The following is a 17692-nucleotide window of genomic DNA, read 5'->3' on the forward strand; positions in this document are numbered from 1 at the left end:
CATGATCGTGGTTGAAGTGAACGAAGTCGCAGGCTCCGTGACTGTTCTTGTCTGTCGTTCCAGGTCATTCCCATAACATGAATACACGCGGTAGTAGAACCAGACCATGCGTGACGGTGTAGTAGTGGCCAGTTGCAAAGGCAAATCAGGCGCCCGAAGGAACTCCAGTGGCAGCTCGAATGACGTCACCACGTTCGTGTTCATCCAGTTAACGGTGTAATCAACTCGGACCTTGATTATGTAGTCGTACATGCGCACTGTCTCCTACTCATAACAATCCGACTTAGGCTCTTGGTTTAGTTCTTGGACACCTTGACGACGACCTTGCCGACATGGTGCTGACTCCACTGGTACTCGTACGCCTCTTGGACGTGCTCGAAGTCGAAGACTTTATCGACGACGGGCTTGAGCTTCACGGCGGAGAGCAGGCGGTTCATGTCCTCGAATCTACGTGCGAGGTCAGCTTTCTCTCTTGAAGAAAGGCGACGCGAAGGTCCCGGTACTCACTGTGTGCGCGAGCCGATGAGGATACCACGCACATGGATAGCTTTGCCCAGAATCATGCCCGGGAGCTGGCTCACGTCCGCTTGCTGTAAATAGCACTAGTAAGCGCCACGCCAGCTCAAGTGCACTCCACTTCATTGGCAGTACTCACCCCTGCGACGAAACCGATGACATGGATCTGACCGCCATACCGCGTCGCATTCACAGACTTCATGATCGTGCCCGGGCCGCCAACCTCGACGACGTGGTCGACACCGCGTCCGTTGGTGATCTTCAGCACCTCCTTGTCCCAGTCCGGCGTCGTCTTGTAGTTGATGACGTGCGTGGCCCCGAGCCTCTTCGCAATCTCCAGCTTCTTGTCAGAGGACGACGTCGCGATGACGGTCGCTCCAGACGCGACAGCAATCTGGAGACCGAAGATGGACACACCGCCCGTGCCCTGAACGAGGACGATGTCGCCACCCTTGAGCGGGTTTCCGCCCAAGAGAGCGTTGTACGCAGTGAGCGCGGCGCAGGGGAGTGTCGATGCTTCCTCGTAGTCGAGGTGCTCAGGGATGTGGACAAGCGACTGCGTCATATCGACAACCAGTAAGCAACCCTCGCTCCCGCGCATCTACCAAGCATGAACCACTTACGTGGGCAGGAAGGACCTTGTACTCGGTGAGGACACCATCAATGGGCGCACCAAGACCGGTCATCTTGATCTCCTCCGTGGCGTCGCCAAAGATGTGGTCGACCGCGAAGTTCGCGCAGACGCGGTCGCCGACCTTCCAGCCCTTCACCTCCTCGCCGACCGCGATGATCTCGCCCGCCATGTCAGAACCCGGGACGGGGTTCTCCTTCTGGCCGAGCGGGTACTGGCCCTTAGCGACGATAAGGTCGCGATACTGAAGGGAGACGGCATAGACCTTGACGAGGACCTCGGTCGACTTGAGTTTCGGAATGGGAGCCTCCTGCAACGTGAGGTTGTGGAAGCCGTCGACCTAGATTTCATATAGAAGTCAGCTTCTCATACATAGACCCTTGCATATGTCAAGAGCGAACCTTCGGGAGGCGGTATTCACGCGTCTTTTGCGGCAGAGACATGATGTTCAGGCAATCGCTTTAGGGGTGAGGTATGACGTTGGGCGGACTTGGGATAAGACTGCAGCTGATATGTTCTTCCCATGTCTGTTTTATACTGTTCTACTGTGTGCTGCTTTGTAATGTCAGATGCTTCAGGAGGGTGAGAGAAGGGGATGACGTAACCAGAGCGCAATCATCCCAGGCAAAAGGAATAACCCCGTGGGCTGGCGCTTAGCCAAGGCGCGACCGTTGCATGTAATTAAGTAGCTTCTAGACTCTCTGCTGAGGATATGTTCGCTCAGTGACACGCATTATAGTTTTGCTATCTAGAGTAGAGACAAGCGTTATAATAGTTCGGACATACTCAGCATCTGACTGCTTCAGAATTTCAAGTTTGGATCCTGAATCGTTCAGGTAGCCGCAATCATGGCTACCAGCTCCCGCCTTTGCGGCAATGTAGTCAGCTACTCTGTGCACGGAAGTATCCCAGGGCATCCGACTTCGGAGCCCAGTGGGGCACACTGCACCATACTCCGCTCCCCAATATCGACTCGCTAACCGCCAACTTGCGACCGGAGTATGACTCAGATGTCGCGGACGTAGTACTTACCTGAACATCATTACCGAAGCCATGTATTGCGAGGGTGAGCGGCAGGCCACACGAACGAGATGCAGAGGTCAGAGGATGGAAGAAATCTAGTACGGATCAAAATCTATGTATGGTATCATCTAATGCGTGAGGACGTGAAATCCGTTTTGAGAGGGCCATGTAGGTGTCGTGAGCGACGTCAGCGCGTAAGGTCTCCAATAAGCCGATGTCTGTAGATAATTATGCTGATCAGTAGCGCGAGAATACTTTTGGTTCCCGTTTGAACCGTGCTACATGATACAAGCCCTTCGATCAGTGCACAAGCTCGGACATGGGAAGACCCAGTAGAACTCACCATATAGCAGCACCGTAGCGCCGACAATCTGCAGGCTGCCCGAGTATAGCGAGACCGCGAGCCAGTTGTTCCCAGTCGCGTTTAAAATTGCCCCTCCGACCGGGGCACCCGAAGCATTACCTATCGGCTCACCCGTCAGTTGAACGTCTTCGGTATTAAAGGTAATGTGCGAACATACCTGGCAAGTTGAACAGCAGCATCAGCCCGGACAAGCCCGCCAGCCTGCCCGAGCCATACAGCTGCGCCGACGCCGCCGGGGTGAGCGACAGGAATCCGCCGCACACGAGCCCATACGTGATCGCGAACGCCATCTGCAGTCAGCCGCGGCAGCCAAACAACACGAAAAGAAAAGCAATGAGCACAACCCCCGAGTTGGGGACCACCTGCAATGCAATCAGGGAGAAACGCGTGTGCGTACGATGCCAGCGTAGCTCGAGACGAAGGACCAGACGAGCAACTGCGTGAGGCCGGAGAGCATGATGACGCTCCAGAGCGTGTTGACGGGCCCGATGCGGTCCGCGACGAAGCCAACGAACGTGCGGCCGAAGGTGGAGGTGAAGTTAAGCATTGTCAACGGGAGCGTGGCTAGCTGCACAGGGATGGTTCAGGTCGACGGGGAATGTAAGTGGAATGTGATAGGATGCTTACCAGCGGGGATAGGTGAGGGAGCTTCTGCTTGGCAAACGTCGGTAGGAGAAAGATGGGGGACAAGTAGCCGCTGCACTCAAGTCACGTAATCATGAGCAATGCTCAGAAACGAGGCGGTGGAGGGTACCCACAAAACGGTGAAGAAGAAGCAGAGGCCGAGGCTCCAGAACACTGGGTCGCTGAAGAACGAGCGGTCGAACCAGATGATCTTCCTCCTCTGCGTCGGCTTCCGCCGCTCGGAGATCATGAACCACGCCGCAAGCAGGAGCACACCGTCGATCACGGTGTAGATAGCGAACGACTTCTGCAGACCGAGGGAGGACAGCATCTCACGGAAGATCAAGGAGGAAACGGCGCCCCCTACACGAGATTCGTGTCAGCGGAGTTCATTACGCACGAGAAATACGACTCACCGAACGAGCTACCCGCAACGACCATGCCTGTCGCCAAAGCGCGATACTTCAAAAACCACTGAGCCGGCAGGGCGACCTACACGAGGCCACATCAGCATATACTTGTCAGACATACGGGGTGTGATGATACGTACAATTAATGGAAAGACAAGAGCATTGGCGATGCCTTGCACGGGGCCCTGGGTTGCCGTCGGATGTGAGGTGAATCTGTCTTCTCGAGCACGCTGTCGAACGTACCATGACCAAAAAGAAGTGCCACAGCTGTGTCGAGAACGCGCACCCGAGCATGCTGATGGTCCAGAGGATTCCGCCGGCTGCAAGGAAGGGCTGCGAAGACGTCACGCATAGCACGCGGAGGCGCGGAACATGCGCTTACCTTATACCCACTAGCGCAGATGTCAGAGGCGTTTCAGCCGCATTAGAGGGACAGGTCACCACTCACTAACGATCTGCGAGCTTGCCAGGAATGACGCTCAACAATGTCATGAACTGCGGGACCGCCACGTTAACGATGAACCACATCAGGAAGCGCGCGACTCACGATACCAGACATACTACCGAGCGTGCTCAGCACGGAGTCGGAGGCGTCGGGAAAGACATGCTCCTTGAAGTACTGCTCTGTAACACCCCACACCTGGTACAACGTGAGTACACCCCGCGCGAGAGAACAGAAAGACCGGGCAGAAGATGTCCGCTGCTCACAAGCCTTCCTCCGCGAACGAGACATCACGGTAGGCATTGCCGAGGTGCGTTGAAGGGTCAAGGTACATGTTCAACGTCTAGTCATTCAGTACAGTGAGCACGAGAACATACCCCCATCCGACTGTTGCGGCGGAATAGATGACGCAGCCAAAGATGACGAGCCACCCGCGGCCGCCGTCCGGAGGGATGTCGATCTCGGTCTCCAAGATCGTGGCACCGCCCTTCTCGTACTCGTCAAAGTCGACGTCGACGTTACGCAGCGAGGGCGCGACGGACGTGGCGGCGGACGTGGCGGCGGACAGCGCCCCCGCGTCCTTGAGTGCCTTGTCCACCTGCGCGATCTCAGTCTCGACGTGCGTCTTCTCAGACCTCGGAGTATCCATCGTGGTCGGAAAGCAGCGAGAGCAGTATAGTGAGACTCGGCAGAGGGGGAAAGGGGCCAGCCAGTTGTTGGGGGACTTAGGCCGATGTGGGGGGCTCAGTTTATATGTGAGCCCTTGAGATCTTTCCTTCTGCACGGGAACCCAATCAGAGGGCGCGTGGATTTGACTCATGACTTGTGGGCTTCTGCTGGGGGGTCTGGGCTGGGGCAGCATGTCCGCGGAGAGTGATCTTGACGTCAATCATTGGTTCGCGCGCGGGGGGTGAGATTGGAACATACTGTATCTGCCGGACCCTCTTCCCCAACGACAACCGCCGCCAGTCAGCTGCAGTATCGGACCGGTCGTGGAATGCAGAGTTCTCGATCAGGTCTGTCGGAGGCATCGCTCGAGGTGCGACTGTTGCTTCGCGAGTTCTGTCAGTTGTGATCTCCGTTCGCAGATTTGGAGAAAGCCACCGGTCGTTGTAGTATCGCCTGGCATTGCAAAGTCTGTTTTGCACGTTCAAGACCTCGTGAAACATGCGTGTTGCCCGGCTTGATTGTCGACCTTCTGCGATCGTGGCACTCGGTAGGAAGGGCGTCGGGCGCGAAAGCCTCGGTCCGGACGGTCCGGGCTGAAAACAGCCCTGCAGCGGCGTTCCGACGGACATTACGCGGTGCATTGAGAAGAACCATGCATGCGCAGTTCCTGAACTGCAGAAAATAGTTTATCAGGGTTTAAACAGAAGAGGCGGCGAGATCATTGATCATGCATGTGGATTCCTGCGTTTGAACCAAGTAAGTAGATGAATGATCTATGCTGTCATGAGAACAAGTAAAGTGGGACCTTGGCTTGCGCCATTCCTCGTAGACGACTGGGATTGATGACCACGGAGGTACCGGCTTGGAGAACCAGAAGAACCTGGGACACCGGAGGTGATCGGCAGACGCATTCAACATATGGGAATGATCTGCGGAGGAGTCGATGGGCTTTATTACAGAACCACGGCCGAACAAGCTCGTGCATGTGGAGAGAGTTTGAGCAAATCCCAACTCGGTGGAAGCGGCGGCGGCGGCATTTGAACAATAAGAGTGCATCTGCAATTTGACCGGTTAGTCGATGGTTTCGCAACTTGTCCAAGCAATGAGGCTCGCAAGCGACAAACAGCTCGCTCTTGAAGGTCTTCAGAGGACGTTGCTGAGGGTAGAATACACATTGTTGTGGTCGGGCGGAAGCCTGAGAGCTTGAGCTTGACTGCTGCACGCCTCCAGCGCGTAGTATGCGTTACTCGGCACCTAAGTACAAGTCACACAAACGCGTGTTAGGCCACGATCACCCAATCCAGGGTCATCTCACCACGAAACATCTTGCTTGAACCGGCGTGTATCTCCACGACAAGGGTCCGTTGCAGATAGGTGTTGAACGTTGGACGTGGGCTGTCGAAGATGGTCACCTCGTAAGTAAGCTTCAACTTGGAAGTCCGGCCACCCCGATCGATTCCGTCTTGTTCCGCAGTAGAAGGCTCGAAGCGTCAGTCCAACATAGTCCAACAAACAAAAACTAGTACTCGTATACCAAGTCACAGATTACCTACAGCTAGACAGGAAGCACATCTATGCATGCCCGCAGTCCACGCATCTCCAGACACGCCCGGTCGTCGCTCATCGTCACGACCCCCGGTCCCGCTGCCCCTCGCTGTCCCGCCTCATCATCGGGCTCGCCAGCCCTCTCTCCGTCCTGCTCTCGTCCATCACACCCGGTGTCGGCGGAAACGGATGGTCGGTCGCAGCCCCGCTTCCACTCTGCGGTCCGCGGTACCCAGGAGAGCGCGTCAGGTCGACCTCGGGCCCGTCGTCGAGCTCGTCGTCGGTCTCCCCTGGGGTGCCGAACCTGCTCCCACTCGCACTGCCCCCGACGGGTGACGGTCCGCCAGACTTGCGCGCTCTGCGTGCATGGAAAGTGCGGCTTGCTGTCGCGTTGGAGAAGAGCGGGAGGAGGTACCGCTCGTCGAGCGTCTGGAACCACTTGCCGTCCTCGCCATTCGCGGCCACCGCACCGTCCCGCGACTTGCGCCTGCCGTTCGACCCTTCGGCCGCTGTCGGCGCGAGGGGGAGAACCTCTCCACCGTCCGAGTCGTAGGACTCTGACGAGGCGGTGGAGAAGATCGTGTTGTTGGAGAGGGGATCCGGAGTGGGGAAGTTCTGCATGTGATGGTTGTAACTCGTCGGCTCGCTGTAGATGGTGCCAATGCGCGCCGTGCGTGCCTGTGGGGTGGCGATGAAGTCGTCTTCGTCCGCATACCGGGACCATCTGCCCGAGCGCCTGAAATACTGGTTGCGGAGATCCTCCTCCTCCTCGCTACTGCTCGCCTCATCGTCCTCCACGCCCGTGCGGATGCCAAGGACTTCGAGCATGCGTGCTGTCGTGCCTCCGAAGACAACCACAGTGAGGACGACGACCACGAGCACGGTAGTCCTCATGGACTGTGCGTTGTCGCCCTTGAATCCTGCAGCGAGGGCGACACCTACGGCTCCACGAAGGCCAGCCCAAAAGAGCATCATCTGGTACGAATGGGGAAGCTCCTCCTGGCGCTGACCACGTGCATGACGGTGGAAGAAGTTGATCATCTCCGACAGTGGGAAGACCGCGGCGTAGCGCGTGAAGACTACTGCTACCGTCGTGACGATGATGAACAGCGGCTTGAAGTAGCTCGTGACTTTGGCGGACGAGGGGGGGCTGGTGAATAGGGAGAGGCCGAGGTAGATGAAGATGAAGTTCTCCGAGAGCTGCGCGAGTGTTGAGAAGATGTACTTCGTGGCGCGTTGAGTGCGCCGTGACATCGTGTGGTACGCGTAGTGCTTAAGGGTTATGCCGCAGAACAGGAGGGAGACGATCCCAGACATTGACAGCCCATTCGAGAAGAAGTAGCACATGTACGCGCAGAGCGCAACAAGGCACGTCTCGATCGAGGGATACAGGGATAGCGAGGAGTGCTTGAGGATCAGGGACATAGCGAGACCGAAGACCACGCCGAGCGCCATAGACACACCGAACGAGAGCAGGAAGATCCCAACACCGTGGAAGATGTGCGAGACGGAGAAGTCGGATCCATGGAATTGTGATAGCGTCCTAAACACGCGTGAGGATTTCGTTGCCATTGCGAGAGGAGGTCGGTACTCACTCGTACATGACGATACTGACAGCATCGTTGAGCAAGGACTCGCCAAAGATAACGGTGTAGAGCTTGGGGTCGACCTTGTATTGGTTAAAAATAGCGAGGATTGTGACTGGGTCTGTAGCGGATAGCGTAGACCCAAACGTCAAGCACTCAATCAGGGTAAATCCCAGAGATTCCAATCCTAACGTTGACCATATGAATACAATCACCCTATACTGTACGTGGTGAGTACTGCCTTTGAGAATAAGAACGACAAGGATACACACCCTACACCGACGGCTGAGATGAATGTCCCCAGGAATGCGAAGACAAGAATCGAGCCGAAGTTTCGGAAGAAGTTTTCTTGCTTCAACTCATATCCCGAGTTGAGGATAATCGGGGGGAGGAGCAGATTGAAGAATAGCGTGTGCTTGAACGTCTAGAGCCCAATGTCATCTTCAGTATTTGTTCATGGATGGCGCAACCTGCAAGCGAAACAATCCAGCCTCAATCCCTACTCGGAGCCGCAGTCCACCCTTCTCCTGACTGTCTCCGGGACATCTTCCATTCCACACAATCAGGCGCACGGTTCCTGACTGGGACCCTGCCAGGCGATCCGCATTGCGTCCCTCCTGGTTCTGCACATGCCGACCGCGCAGAGACAACGGACAGCCGCACGAAGGTGCCCCTACCGGCAGAACGACAGTCCCCATGCGCGCGCATACTCGAACTACGCGAATGACGTGGAAGGAGTACTCACCAGCATCTCCCGTATCATGGTTCCGGGCGCCAGCCGGACGACCAAGCCCACAAACATCCCCGCAACGATTGCGACCAGTGTTTCATGAACAGCGCGTATGCGCTTAATTTGGAGGTAGTAGGACGTCCATAGCGAGAGAACCAGGAGACCGCAGACGAGGAAGAGCGACCAGGACGAGTAGTACTCTTCTTCCTCCGGGATGGACGTGTCGGACGGTGCTGGCGCAGCGAAGGCCGGCGTAGGTACGTATTGGGAGTCCATGGCAGCAGCCTGGCGAGCGAGGCGGCGAAGAGCTGGGTGCAATGAAGCCCCAGGAGCGGAAGAGACTGGCCGAGGTGGTGGGAAGGAGGAGACCGATGTTGAGCCCGGCGTCAGCTGCGGTGGCGAGGGCGCTGACAGCGTCGTGCTTGCCTTTTACCGCCATCTTGCCCTGACCTAGCCAGTCTCATCGGCGTACCCTCTCAATCCCTTCTTCGACTGTCTGGCCATGGTGCGCGTGGATACAGCTCGACAGTTCCCAATGAGAATTAATATGCCCGCATTTCATGCGCAAATTCTCGGCACTCGAGTATTGTCGCGTCTCGTGATGATGAAGGCGGCATGCATGCGGACTTGAATATGAAGACATCGGGGCAAGATGGGATGGCATAGCAGAGCACGGAGTATAGGCGGTCTGTGTCTCTGGTATTCATCTCAATTGGTTCCGCCATTGGGGTGACATCATGATATTTCTCGTTCACTCTCCGAGTGAACGCATGCCTACTAGGCGGGCCAAACGCTGTCCGTGAGTCCACCCATCTTTTAGAAATGTTTATGCAAACATGTGCGCACCAGGGGCTACTGGATGACCTATAGTACTGGTACAATCTCCGCTTCATGAACTTTCACTCTTCCTCAAGTCCTTCTCACTGGTCGTGCTCAGGCTCAGCACGGGTGACAAGGCTCTGGACGATCTCTTCAGTATGCTCAATGTCACAGCGAGCTATAATTAGGCGATTGAGGACGTCATTCCCTGAGGAAAGGACTCAATTTCATTGTACGAGGTGCGCGAGGAGTGCATGAGCCACACACTCATGTATTGTATGTCATTGCGATGCTGAGTGACGGGATTTGCCGTCACGAGAATTAAGATTTTGCACCATTTAAACCACTTGTGGCGCATCGCCCTACTAACCAACACCTCTGAGAGTTACGGCGTGCTCGCCTTGTTTGTAACACGACGCTTCTATCGTAACCCCATTTGATTACTGACAAATGATCTTGGTGAGGACACGGCAGGACACGGTCAATGTGAGCAGATCTCGCACTACATCCCCTACCGAAAGGCGCGGAAGTCTGACACCCATAACCACAGCAGACTATAGCCCTGGATCTTACCTGCCATCCTTCATGCGCACTACAGATGTCGCCATATTGTCCACCGAAGAAGTACTTAGTCATGGAGCGCGCACAAACATGCCATAGTCTGCAATATCATTCAGTAAGTCTCCGAACAACGCGTCTCTACCGCTTCTCGCTGACTGTGGTCTTGACCTCTGTCAGCAAATATCACCGGTTCCCGTGGTGATAACATGCGGCTAGGGCAGGCATATTGAATGTCGCAACAGGATGACGACTCGGAAGAAGTCAGGCTTCTGGCAAGGCGCGTCCTTGCGAACCAAACATGACCACGTCGATTGCACGATGTCAGGCGCAAGTGTAGCTAGTGCCCTCAAGTATCTTGGCCTTCCAGTACGCATTCACCCGCTTCGGGCATTTCGCCATATTAGCCGACACGATTTCGCCTCTCATGAGGAATAGACGGTATTCCCGCTCAAGCCTGGCCCGGTTGCTGACAGATTATTGCGCCGGTAGCACGGCAGGACACGGTCGATGTGTGAGCATATCCCGCATCGTTGGTGTCGCAAGAAGCGCGTAAGGCTGACAATCATAACCACCATAGGCCTACGAACTCGACAGCCGGTCAGCTGAAGTCTAGATTAACCACCTTCTGATGTGTAAGCCTATGCTAGTCGGTACCGCGGCTCACAACGAGGACTTTTAGCAAGGCCGTCTAACCGAAAAAGCTGGTCACGAAATTCCGGACAGTGTCTTACATAACTAGTGACAAAGGGAGCGCGATGGAGTTGAGGAAGCGTATAAGAAAGGTGGCGGACGACAAGAACTTCCCCCGACGATCTCGCCTTCTACATCGCTACTGCACTGCTAGCACCGTCTTCAAGGACTCGAACATGATGATCCCACAGACCACTCGCGAGTACCGCCTACCAAAGGTCAGCAGCTTACTCAGTGCAGCGCCACTGACAACCACGTCAAGGTGGACGGCTTCCACAACCTCACGCTCGTCGAGGCGCCTATCCCGAAGCTGAAGTCCAACCAGGTCCTCGTGAAAGTGCACGCCGTGTCTCTCCAGGTACTGATTGTCTCCTCTACCTCATCGTACCTATTATTCAACCGCTCTATCTCTTATTTTCTTCCAGTACCGCGATCTCATTGTCGCCAAAGGCGAGTTCCCCTTCATGCAGAAGAAGAACCCCGTCCCGGGCTCCGACATGGCGGGAGAGATTATCGCCCTCGGCGAAGACGTCACAGGTTGGAAGCTCGGCGAGCGCGTCAGCTCGAACTTCGCAACCGACCACTTGTTCGGGGACATCACCGAAGAGACCAAGGCGACCAGCCTAGGAGGGGCCATCGACGGAGTGCTGACCGAGTACAAGGTGCTCCCTGCTCATGTAAGCCTCCCTCCGCTAGTATCATGCTCAGAGAGCGCCGCTAATTGGCCGGCTTTTAGGCCCTCGTGCGGGTCCCAGAGCACCTTAGCTACGAAGAGGCGGCGACGCTCCCTTGCGCCGCGTTGACCGGATACTCCACCTTGACGGGCACAAACTCGCTCAAGGGAGGGGACACGGTACTAGTCCAGGGCACGGGCGGCGTGTCGATCTTTGCCCTCCAGCTCGCCGTAGCCTCCGGGGCGTTGGTCATCGTCATCTCGTCGTCCGACAAGAAGCTGGAGGTGGCGAAGAAACTGGGGGCGCATCACGTCCTCAACTACAAGACCGTTCCGGAGTGGGATGCCGAGGTGCTGAAGCTTGTGAGTGGTAGTAATTAGGCACTGTCGGCGAAGAGATACATGAAGGCTGACATCAATGATCACTAGACCAAAGGCAGGGGTGTCGATCATGTCATCGAGGTTGGCGGACCGCACACCCTGCTGAAGTCAGTCAACTGTGTTCGTTACGGCGGGACTATCCATATCATCGGCTTCATCGCTGGGGTACGTCTCGCTCGTTCAGAGGCGATGTTCGAGTGTGGCCACTGACGGCTGTACTCTGTTAGCAATATTCTCAAGAGGCACAAGTGGACCTGAGCCGTCTCCCGCTCCTCATCCTCGGTAAGGCGGTCCAGATGCGCAGCAACCTCATCGGCTCCCGCACCAAGTGAGTGGGCTGTCTGATACTTATTCCCGAGGTAAACGATCTGATCCAGTGGCGTACTCGCAGGTTCGAAGAAATGAACCGCCTCATCAGCGCGGTGAAGCTGCGCCCGGTAATTGACAAGGTGTTTGACTTCGAGAATCTCCGCGAGGCCTACGAGTACCAGGCGCAGCAGCAGCACGTTGGCAAGATCGTCATCAAGGTGTCCAAGGATTGAATTACTTCTCGGCAGATGTCGGTGCCCGTGTACGAATAGAGTCGAAGCGATGTGTACTCCTCGTGTGCGTGTCCTACCATCATACATGACTTGTGCTGCGCACCGGCACATTGTGGCCGGGAAGAACCTCAAAGTTCTCAAACTTGACCACCGAGTGGTGATCGCAGCCAATAAAATAACTTCGCAGTCAAGATCAACCGCGCCGCCATAAAGCTCGGGTGTCTTCGGCACACGCTGACACCGCCCTCCGCAGAGGTAGCTGTGGCCATGTCCGTAGACCGCCCTGTAAACCACAACCGGCTTCTCCGGTAACATTTGGGTCCCGGGATAACCGAAAAACTCTTTGGTCCGTTACTATATCGAGGACTTGCGACTTCAAGAGGAATGCTTCGGTGCCGAATCCTTTCGTTTCAGTCAGCGCACTTATCCAGCCTTGAGGACTTCTTCCGCCCTGGAGTGACGACCGATCGCGAAGTGGCTATGCAGGCGAGTTACTCCGATCCGGCCAGCCCGGGAGCTGTAGCACCAAACATTTGCCGATTGCACTACAGCATGATACTGCCATCCGAGGAGTTACCCGAACCTCCAACCAGTTTTTTCCTCGACGTCCTCGAAAATTCACGGCTACAGCCAACCCTCACTTCCGAATTGTGCGCTGGGCCTGTCATCGCGATCCCGACGCAAGCGGAGAGTCACAATTCGGATATGGCATAAGCTGCTGGGACTCATCAGCTCCCGGAGGAGGCGCAGGGAGTAGTCCCGATTCCTGAACATAGAAAGTGGTAAGTATGTAGAAGTAGGTTTGGTCATACGCAGCAGCCTCGTTTCAAAGACTTAGGGGTTATATGGTTTGTCCTCATGGGTGTTCAGGCGATTACAACGCACCGGACACTCGTATACCGTAACAAGCTCGAGTTTGAGCAGTAGATGACTCTTGGCACACCGAGAGTGCCCGTGTCGCAGGTACTGACTCATCATGGCATGCCGGGCACCAGCTCCGGGACTGAAGGTCACTATGCTCTGGCTGTAGTCTTACCCAATTACGTCGGTCCTCTTCAGATATGACTGGATATGTGCCCCCGGAGTCGGCGGTGAGACTTGATCGAGACGTTGGGGCTGCGGCGGCGCGAATTCAGGTACCCTGCTTCACAGCCGCCCTTCTACCCGTCAAACCCTTCGCTAGCGCTCAGGAGGAGGGAGGGACGAGATTACGAGACTAGAGACGCGGGTATGTATCGCTGCCGTAAGTACGACAGGGCTCCGGGCTGGGAAAGGGCTTGCAGCAGTCGTGAGACCTCGTGAGACTCGGAGGGGCACCGAGGGCGATCCGGAGGCACCCCCGAGGGCCTTGCCGATGCATCGACGCGTACTGTGTACGACGATCAAAACGTCTCTAGCACAAGCCGCCGTGTCGCGACGGCTGCAAACGATGTCGTGTGGGCGCTGCGGCGGTTGCTGTGAAAGCTGCTTCGAGAGATGAAGATGAAGATTGAGAGAAAGTGCGAACCCATCTCGTTGTGGTCGTGTGGACGGATGTGGGCGGAATGGGCGCCCCCGGTGTCGCCGCCGCCCTGATTCACAAGCTGGCAGCAGGATGGCTGACAAAAATGAGCATGTTTGAGTGGCACTTGCACGAAGAATGCTCGAAGAGGATCGTGACTTGCCCGCCGCGATCGGGCGGTCGGGAGGGTAAGCAAGTTGAAACAAAGGTCCCGGACTTGCCGAGGAGCTTGCGTAGTACTGCAACCGCTGGCGATCTGATAACGGCCACAGAGGACGTTCCTTCGCATCTGGAGATCTCAGAAAGTCCTATCAATTATATTGCAGTCTGACAATCGTGGATGGAACAGCCAAAGATGGAGGTGTGGGCAGGAGAGAAAGGGGCACGTCCCCGAGATGTGTGCGTAAAAAGCATTGGGTAAGACTGAGGCGCTCATATGACGCAGTTACCGAGTGAGCGGCAAGCCTGGTATACTACCACTCCTTCAAGTACCTCCATCCCATCTGATTCCGATGCTCTCCTCAATTTCCTCCTTTCTGCCTTCCGCCCTGCAAATTGGCAACGACAAGTCCCCTCCTCACCAGGTCTCAGACAAGCCGCTTACCCAGTCTCCTACGCCCAAGGACGACGAAGACATGGCTGTAGACGAGCATGGAGTTAAGAAGAAGAAGGAGAGGTCGAACGAGGTGAGCCTCGCAAAGTTTTCGTCAGGCCTCCCAGGTGCTCCTTGGTGCTTCATGATGTCCTCAAGCCATGTGCGCAACGTGAAGAACCCTTCGTTGAGCGGTGCAGCAGCGGGGCCGTGGGTTATGCCACCCTCGGCTGGTGGGAATCCCAGGCGGCTGTCGCGCATCCGCTGTCCATCTCCCTCGTCCTGTGTGGTCCTACGGACATGTCTCAATGACCACAGAGGACCAGTGAGTGGTCATCGTCGCCTGAATGCTCTCTGCAATCTTTGAGCACGATGGCATGCATGATCTCCACCCATGTGCGCCTATGTATGCGTCTTTGTGAGAGCTCCGGTATCGTTCCCGCCTCTGTGCACATCGTACCACATTCCCGGATTGGGGCTCTCTCGTTAGGTCTCATGCGCGAGGTCGCGCGCAACGCTGGCGGCCCACAGCAGGCGCACCACGTCTGCTGTCTCTCCGTCTCCCTCCGTCCAATCAGCGCCCGGGGGTGGTTCTCAAACTCTACCGCAACGAAGCTTCGCGCCCATCTCTATATTGAACGCCATGCACCGGTTAGCAGATCGCAACTGCCCAGGTTACGTTCCTGCTGTGCCCGACATGTGTTTGAACGCGGCGGTGCATGTCTTGGCGCTCTGTCTGTGCGCAGACAGACTTGTCAAGTATTTTACCGATTACGTGCCTGTTCTATGTGGGTCGCAAGTCCATCGCCGTGTCTCGTTGAATCGCGCAGTTGGACGAGAAGATGAGTGGAACCCGCCGCAGTCCACCGCGCGCACGCTGCGCAGTGATGGCGACCTCTGGTCCTCGGTGTGTTAGTCGAGGCTAATGTCATACATCCCCACGGCGCTAGCTATTCGTCATAAGGATCCGCACTCTCCTTGTTTTCACGCATTCCCCTACCTACCTAATCCAACCATGCCTCCACAGTCCTTCATCGTCGTACGACCACCCCCATCGAAAACGAACCATCCCCTCAATTTGCAGGTGCAGCTCGTTCCTCCGAGCAATCGAGATCTGAACCGTTCATCGAGTGGCCGCCGCTCTCGCGACCCTTCACTTGGACCGGAAGCAGATGACGGCGCGTCCGAGATTCAGCTCACGCGGACAAGCTCCAACCGGTCCGACGTATCTATGTATTCCTCCTACTCCTCCGCATCCTTCTCTTCGGTCGCATCCACATCCACAACATCTTCCGGCCGGCGCATGATCATCCCTCTATACAATCTTCAAGCTCACAGCGTCCTGACGAACGTCATCGTAGACGCCGGCACGGATGCAAAGGTGGCCAAATTCCAAAGACGAGGCCTCGAAGTCATTGGCCTCGCCGTGCTTGAACCCATCGAGGTGTGGGGCGAGGGCGGCAACCCTACACTGCTCCCAGGACACTCGCCCAATATGGCACCCGGCTCTCTTCCCGACGAGAACACTCCCCGCAGAAGCACTGATTTTGCACATGGCACTCACACACCCACTTCCTCGGCGCTCTCACTCACATCCGACGAGATGCACACCCCTGCCCCCGTGACTCCCGCCGTCGCACCGCCAACACCCCTCACACCCTCGACGCCCAGGAATACCCCCGGCGCGAAGAAGTTCTTCGGCAAGCTCTTCAAACGTCGCGCTGAGTCTCCAACAGGTTCGCCCGCGTTTCCTCAATCGCCGTTACCGCCGATCACCGCACAACCACCTTCTCCTCATCGACCAGACATAGCCCTTCCTCCAGCCGAGGAACGTGTGTCCCGCCGGTCATCCTTACTGCTGGGTGGGAACCTGAACATCACTGGCCACTCACCGAGCGCGTCTGGCGCCGAACCTCCTCCGTCCGCAGGTCCGCGTGACAACGTTTTCCTGCAACCGCCCATTCTTGGCATCCAACCCTCCCTCAGCTCGAAAACCTACCCCCCTCGCGGCCGGCCGACGAAGTACGTCTGGATCGTCCGGAAATGGCTTAAGGGCACGCCCGAGACGCTCCTGGGCGGGATGAAGGACAAAATCCAGGCGCGCACCATAGGGCTCACTGGCACCGGCGCAGTAGAGAGCATGGTCGAGGTCCGCTTCGAGTGGGCTAGGAGCAACAAGAAACGTCGGAACCGGAGAGACGGCGCAGGCGACGATGAGCACGAGGTCCGTTCGAAACGCCATAGCATCGCCACGTCCTCCGCCGCACCGTCGATGTCGTCCCTCCACCAGCAGCCCCCGCAGGTCGTTGTCGAAGACGCGCCGAACACCAAGAAGGCGAAGCGCCGCTCCATTACTGTGGGCGACCTGCGTCGGTCGGTCGACTCGCGCAGATCGGCCTCGCCCAGTGGCGCGACCGCGAGCGTGACGTCGGAAGATGACCACCAGAAGACCAGCCCGTCGACGACTGCGGAGAACGACGGGGACGAGAGCGACCCGGAGGATTCAGAGACGCCCTGGACGTGTACGCTCGTCGTGCGCAGACTGTCGCCCTCGCGCCTTCCGGGCGCCAACTCTTCCGCAGGCACGAGCACGGCGCGCGTGAAGGTCGCGGGCGTCGTGCCCACTCCCCATCACCCGAAGGTCGTCGCGCTGCTCAAGGTGCCGTTCCCGCTGCCGGACATCGAGATAGAGCGCGTGAACGTGCGGAAGCGCGTCATCACGCCCGCGGGCGTCGCGCGCCCCGCACCGTTCGCGGACGAGCGTCCGGGCTCAGCGAACGGCAGCAGCGGGAACACTAGCAAGGCCAAGAGCTTCTTCACGGGCAAGGATCAGAACGCGGTCGGTGCGGGGGCGGAGGGTCTGATCTTGACGGCGGAGGAGATCAAGGATGTGGTGTCGGCCACGGCGCTGTGGCTGGTCGTGCGGGAGGGCTTCGGTGGTGTGGGGAGAGTGAGCAGGAAGGGCGATGGCGGCTGGCGCATTCGGTGACGCGTCGGCGCGTCTGCGTGCTGGGGAGGGTTGGGGCCTGCGGGGCACAGTGGAGACGGGCTTCTGCTTCAACATGCGTGCTTGTGGGATATAGGGTATTTATGTGAACCACGGTTTGTGTCTGTCCTGCTTGACGCGCCTGCGTTTTTGTGCGCACTGCTCATCATTGCTTATTCCTATTGTTGGTTATAGGCGCGGCACGCCGGGATGTCGCACGTTGCGGCTGGCAGCATATCCTTCTGCTTCGGCTTGGCTCTGCGTTGTATTTATACCGACCGCTGCCGCTCGTGGCTTGCAAATTCACCGTAGCGAAGCCGTGCCTTGGGGCGCGCGTCCCTCGACTGTAGTTCCTTCCACAACGTCGATTATCCCCACGAGACCCCAGTGTACAACCCCTCTCATCA

General features: G+C 57.0%; 5 protein-coding genes across 5 annotated transcripts; 2 read left to right on the forward strand and 3 right to left on the reverse strand.

Annotated features, from left to right (window-relative positions):
- Positions 1–150: 150 nt before the first annotated feature.
- On the reverse strand, positions 151–1715 carry L226DRAFT_483667 (NAD(P)-binding protein). The gene is made up of 5 exons (XM_067677024.1): positions 1549–1715; positions 1140–1487; positions 656–1072; positions 508–590; positions 151–447 (listed from the first exon to the last, which is right to left on the reverse strand). The coding sequence occupies exons 1-5, from the start codon at positions 1588–1590 to the stop codon at positions 297–299; spliced, it is 1041 nt and encodes a 346-aa protein (XP_067537806.1). The 5' UTR covers positions 1591–1715; the 3' UTR covers positions 151–296.
- Positions 1716–2407: 692 nt separating this feature from the next.
- On the reverse strand, positions 2408–4659 carry L226DRAFT_569424 (MFS general substrate transporter; the record flags this gene model as incomplete). Its single annotated transcript, XM_067684298.1, has 13 exons — positions 2408–2448; positions 2514–2633; positions 2692–2824; positions 2932–3102; positions 3162–3231; positions 3293–3521; positions 3575–3650; positions 3709–3753; positions 3812–3901; positions 3951–3960; positions 4017–4063; positions 4116–4208; positions 4369–4659. The coding sequence occupies 13 exons, from the start codon at positions 4657–4659 to the stop codon at positions 2408–2410; spliced, it is 1416 nt and encodes a 471-aa protein (XP_067537807.1).
- A 1458-nt stretch (positions 4660–6117) lies between these two features.
- On the reverse strand, positions 6118–8914 carry L226DRAFT_483672 (sodium/hydrogen exchanger). The gene is made up of 4 exons (XM_067677025.1): positions 8556–8914; positions 8083–8234; positions 7820–8026; positions 6118–7767 (listed from the first exon to the last, which is right to left on the reverse strand). Exons 1-4 carry the CDS (start codon positions 8814–8816, stop codon positions 6306–6308), a joined length of 2082 nt encoding a protein of 693 aa, XP_067537808.1. The 5' UTR covers positions 8817–8914; the 3' UTR covers positions 6118–6305.
- Positions 8915–10786: 1872 nt separating this feature from the next.
- On the forward strand, positions 10787–12258 carry L226DRAFT_505364 (NAD(P)-binding protein; the record flags this gene model as incomplete). Its single annotated transcript, XM_067678028.1, has 7 exons — positions 10787–10828; positions 10873–10968; positions 11036–11287; positions 11347–11646; positions 11713–11829; positions 11892–11992; positions 12056–12258. The coding sequence occupies 7 exons, from the start codon at positions 10787–10789 to the stop codon at positions 12204–12206; spliced, it is 1059 nt and encodes a 352-aa protein (XP_067537809.1). The 3' UTR covers positions 12207–12258.
- Positions 12259–15144: 2886 nt separating this feature from the next.
- L226DRAFT_533247 (uncharacterized protein) lies at positions 15145–17355 on the forward strand. Its single transcript, XM_067680412.1, has one exon. It carries the CDS (start codon positions 15315–15317, stop codon positions 17286–17288), a length of 1974 nt encoding a protein of 657 aa, XP_067537810.1. The 5' UTR covers positions 15145–15314; the 3' UTR covers positions 17289–17355.
- Positions 17356–17692: the final 337 nt, after the last annotated feature.

This window comes from Lentinus tigrinus, assembly GCF_003813185.1.
Source record: "Lentinus tigrinus ALCF2SS1-7 unplaced genomic scaffold L226scaffold_7, whole genome shotgun sequence".
Lineage (NCBI taxonomy): Eukaryota > Fungi > Basidiomycota > Agaricomycetes > Polyporales > Polyporaceae > Lentinus > Lentinus tigrinus.

What these genes read in the sequence shown, in the direction of transcription:
- L226DRAFT_483667 (XM_067677024.1), bottom strand. Translation starts at nt 1,590, where the DNA reads ATGTCTCTGCCGCAAAAGACGCGTGAATACCGCCTCCCGAAG. An exon ending in ACAAGGTCCTTCCTGCCCAC is followed by an intron (nt 1,073 to 1,139) that starts GTAAGTGGTTCA and finishes GATATGACGCAG; the next exon opens with TCGCTTGTCCACATCCCTGA. An exon ending in CTCATCGGCTCGCGCACACA is followed by an intron (nt 448 to 507) that starts GTGAGTACCGGG and finishes CCTCGCACGTAG; the next exon opens with ATTCGAGGACATGAACCGCC.
- L226DRAFT_483672 (XM_067677025.1), bottom strand. Translation starts at nt 8,816, where the DNA reads ATGGACTCCCAATACGTACCTACGCCGGCCTTCGCTGCGCCAGCACCG. An exon ending in ATCTCAGCCGTCGGTGTAGG is followed by an intron (nt 8,027 to 8,082) that starts GTGTGTATCCTT and finishes CGTACAGTATAG; the next exon opens with GGTGATTGTATTCATATGGT. An exon ending in GTCAGTATCGTCATGTACGA is followed by an intron (nt 7,768 to 7,819) that starts GTGAGTACCGAC and finishes ACGCGTGTTTAG; the next exon opens with GACGCTATCACAATTCCATG.
- L226DRAFT_533247 (XM_067680412.1), top strand. Translation starts at nt 15,315, where the DNA reads ATGCCTCCACAGTCCTTCATCGTCGTACGACCACCCCCATCGAAAACG.